This window comes from Nannobrachium achirus (assembly GCF_963921795.1).
Source record: "Nannobrachium achirus genome assembly, chromosome: 11".
Classification (NCBI taxonomy): Eukaryota; Metazoa; Chordata; class Actinopteri; order Myctophiformes; family Myctophidae; genus Nannobrachium; species Nannobrachium achirus.
Genome location: NC_137820.1, coordinates 25,551,864 through 25,555,108, shown reverse-complemented (window position 1 = coordinate 25,555,108; position 3,245 = coordinate 25,551,864). Strand labels below are relative to the sequence as shown.

The 3,245-nt window shown below is 51.0% G+C and overlaps 1 protein-coding gene across 1 annotated transcript; it reads left to right on the top strand.

The window, feature by feature from the left end:
- Nucleotides 1-1,656: 1,656 nt before the first annotated feature.
- On the top strand, nucleotides 1,657-3,018 carry fjx1 (four-jointed box kinase 1; the record flags this gene model as incomplete). Its single annotated transcript, XM_080736971.1, has 1 exon — nucleotides 1,657-3,018. One exon carries the CDS (start codon nucleotides 1,657-1,659, stop codon nucleotides 3,016-3,018), a length of 1,362 nt encoding a protein of 453 aa, XP_080593097.1.
- Nucleotides 3,019-3,245: the final 227 nt, after the last annotated feature.

Below are 3,245 nucleotides of genomic sequence, written 5' to 3'. Positions count from 1 at the left end.
AGCAACCAAAGACCATGTGTAGTATAGGCCTAATCACACTATAATGCATTATATAACAGTGATTATAGTTATTTCTAAAATTATTATTATGTATTACATCATTGATAATTGTTATAGACCTACATTATAATCCTGGCCCAAATAAGTGAGCAGTAATTATGTATTTTGAGCCTATATTGTGGTCCTAATCCTAATCCTATAATGTGATTATTGTTGTTATAAATATATATAGGTCTATATAGCATTATGAGCACACTGTTATTATACCATGTTGTTACATTATAATGCATTGTGTGTATGTTTTACTATAGGCTATACATTATAGATGGGTGTTTTAAGAAAGTGTTATCATTGAGGTAAGTAGTAAGTAACGTGCAATGTTCTTTAGCCCTAGTCATGATATATAGGCCTATTTAGGTCGTGTAGTTGTGTTTTTAGCACTTTGTTCCTCTCTGACTCTTAGCACGAAGTCATTAATTCTTAACAATCTGTGGGCACCTGCAGCTACCGCTGGCATTTGGAGCACCATGCATTGCTGGACTTCTAACTATTTTAGTCTGGATAATTGAGTGTTCTTGTCTGGGGCGGTTCCTCTGACTCAGGCAATTTAGCATGCCATGATGTTATAAAACCGAACAGTTAATTCGATTATGAAGCTATATGGTTTAGGTTAGGATACATATGACTTGAATTACGAAGTGAGTCAAGGATGCTGACAGTGAATATTCTGAAGGGTTAGGGGTGTGCACTGTACGCACATGTACATATTTTTAAAGATTGAGATGAGTTGCTGTGATTGAAATATGCATGACTATGATAAGATACAAAGTGGTAAATTGAGTAAACCATCCGTTTCCTTTGTGCAGGAAGTTGGCTCTTGTGCATTTCAATAATTAGTTTAATTTGTCAAATTTCTGAAATAAAAAAGTGACTGGGCCTGAGAAGATAGGGCCTATATAGGCTGCTGTAGGTCTATAAGCATTAAGCATACTGTGCCTTCCTGGCTTTAGCCACTATTTAGCCGACAGGTTTAACTTTAAATACAGATAAGTTAGCGTTCAATCAAAATTGCCTAAACTAGTGCGTGCCGCTCATAATGGCCGCCTCCCATCTGATTCTATCTACTAATGCTGTGTCGTTTGGCCCTACATAATATGGTACACTTGCTCTGCTCGTCTCTGAACCCTCCTTCCCATGATACGCCTCCCATCTCGGTGGAGAGTCACGTGTCCCACCGCCTAGTGTCTGTGAGCCGGAGCCACACAAATCAAACTCAAGCAGCAGCAGCAGCACCCATTGGAGAGAGGGATGGGAACACAGAGAAAGAGCCGTACCCGTACGATGCGAAGAACGTTTAATTGACAATATCTGCTGCTCTATGGCTTATGGCTTTAAATACACAGTGTTGTTATCGACAGAGACGGATTACTTTGCACCCAAACGGGACAGGAGGAGATGCGATTGACGCTGTTTAGCGGACACTCCTGTGATCCAAACAGTCCGCATGTGAGCGGATCGGTTTTGGATTGTATGGGGCAACGGGACGACGGAGCAACTTGGATTATTTATCCGTTAACCTCGTAGAATTCATCCCGAACCCGGTGGAGGCGTCCCCGTCGCACCAGAAGGAAGGATAACCCGTCGGTAGTCTTAACCATGAGGGCTGTTTCGGCCAACTTATTTGCACTGCTTTTTCTGTGCACTTGTGCCAGTGTTTTCTACGTGTGGGACACGCTGGAGAACCGGTTGGAGCGACACAAACGCGGCTTCCATCTGGGGTCTTTGCGCCCAGGTCCTCCCGCGGACCTTTCCACCAAAACTTTCCGGACTTTGCTCGCCGTCCCCGCGGCGCACAGACTTCACCCGGGGGGAGGTAATAGCGTCGGGCTGGAGGTTCACAACCTCACTAATGTGCGGGATCAAACCGATCGTTACCGCATGAATGTAGATAACACGGGGTCAACGCGAGGGGAGGACCCGGTGGGCTCCCCCGTGGAGGAGGGGATCTTTTGGAACAAGCGGCTGGACGATAACCTCCACGTCGGCTTCACGGAGGAGCACGCCCGGGCTTGGCGAGAGAGAGCCCGGGGCCACCGGGTGGTGAAGCTGGAGCCCGGCTGCGGCAGGATATCCAACCAGCTCGCCACCTTCTCGGACGGAACCAGAGCGTGCGTCCGCTACGGGATCAACGCCGACCAGGTCCTGGGGGAGACGCTGACGTATTATCTGGCCAGTCTGCTGGGCATCACGAACGTTCCGCCTCTCGTCCTGGCCCAGCTGAACGCGGACGGGGACCAGTGGTCGTCGGTGAGGCGGAGGATAGGCTCGCTGCAGTGGGGCGAGCGGGCCGTGGTGTCCCTGACCGAGTGGGTCTCCAACCTGACCGGGGTCGTCACACCTGCGCCGCTCAGGCAGCAGCAGCAGCAGAGCAGCGGGGGGCAGATCAGCGGCGGGCTTGTTCCGCAGCTCGTCCCGCAGGGGGTGGAGCCCTCCGCCGCCGGTGGCCTGGGAGGGCTCCACCCCCTGCGGGACGAGCTGCGGAACAAGACGGCGGCGGAGCTCGCCGAGCTCGTGCAGTGGAGCGACCTGATCGTGCTGGACTACCTGACGGCCAACTTCGACCGGCTCGTCAGCAACCTGTTCAGCCTGCAGTGGGACCCGCGCGTCATGGAGCGGGACACGAACAACCTGCTCCGGACGCCCCGCGGCGACCTCGTGTTCATAGACAACGAGGCCGGGCTCGTGCACGGCTACCGGGTGCTGAACATGTGGGAGAAGTACCACAGCGCGGTGCTGGGCTCCGTGTGCGTGTTCAGGAGAAGGACGGCCCAGCGCGTGGCGGAGTTGCACAGGCGCCGGGACGCGAGGACGAGGCTCCTGGACCGCTACCGGGATAACGAGCCTTTGTCGTCGCTGCTGGGGTTTCTCTCGGACGAGCACGCGGGGGTCCTGCAAGACAGAATCGACAGATTATACAAACACATACTGCATTGCAAAGGGAGGTTTAGCCAGCTGTGAGCATCATTCACTACACAGTAAAAATCGGTGTTCAGTCATTTGACTCTGAGAGTGTAAGAAATGACCCAAATAGACTCATATTTTGCACTCTGAGTTAAATAAACACTAAAGGTTTGACGTAAGATCCCCCTCTCAGCACACACAGGTGAAGGGGTCTAGTTCTTCTCGCCTGCTGCTGACAAATATGAGCGCTGCAAGATGTGATCTGGCACACCTGTGTTAAATCA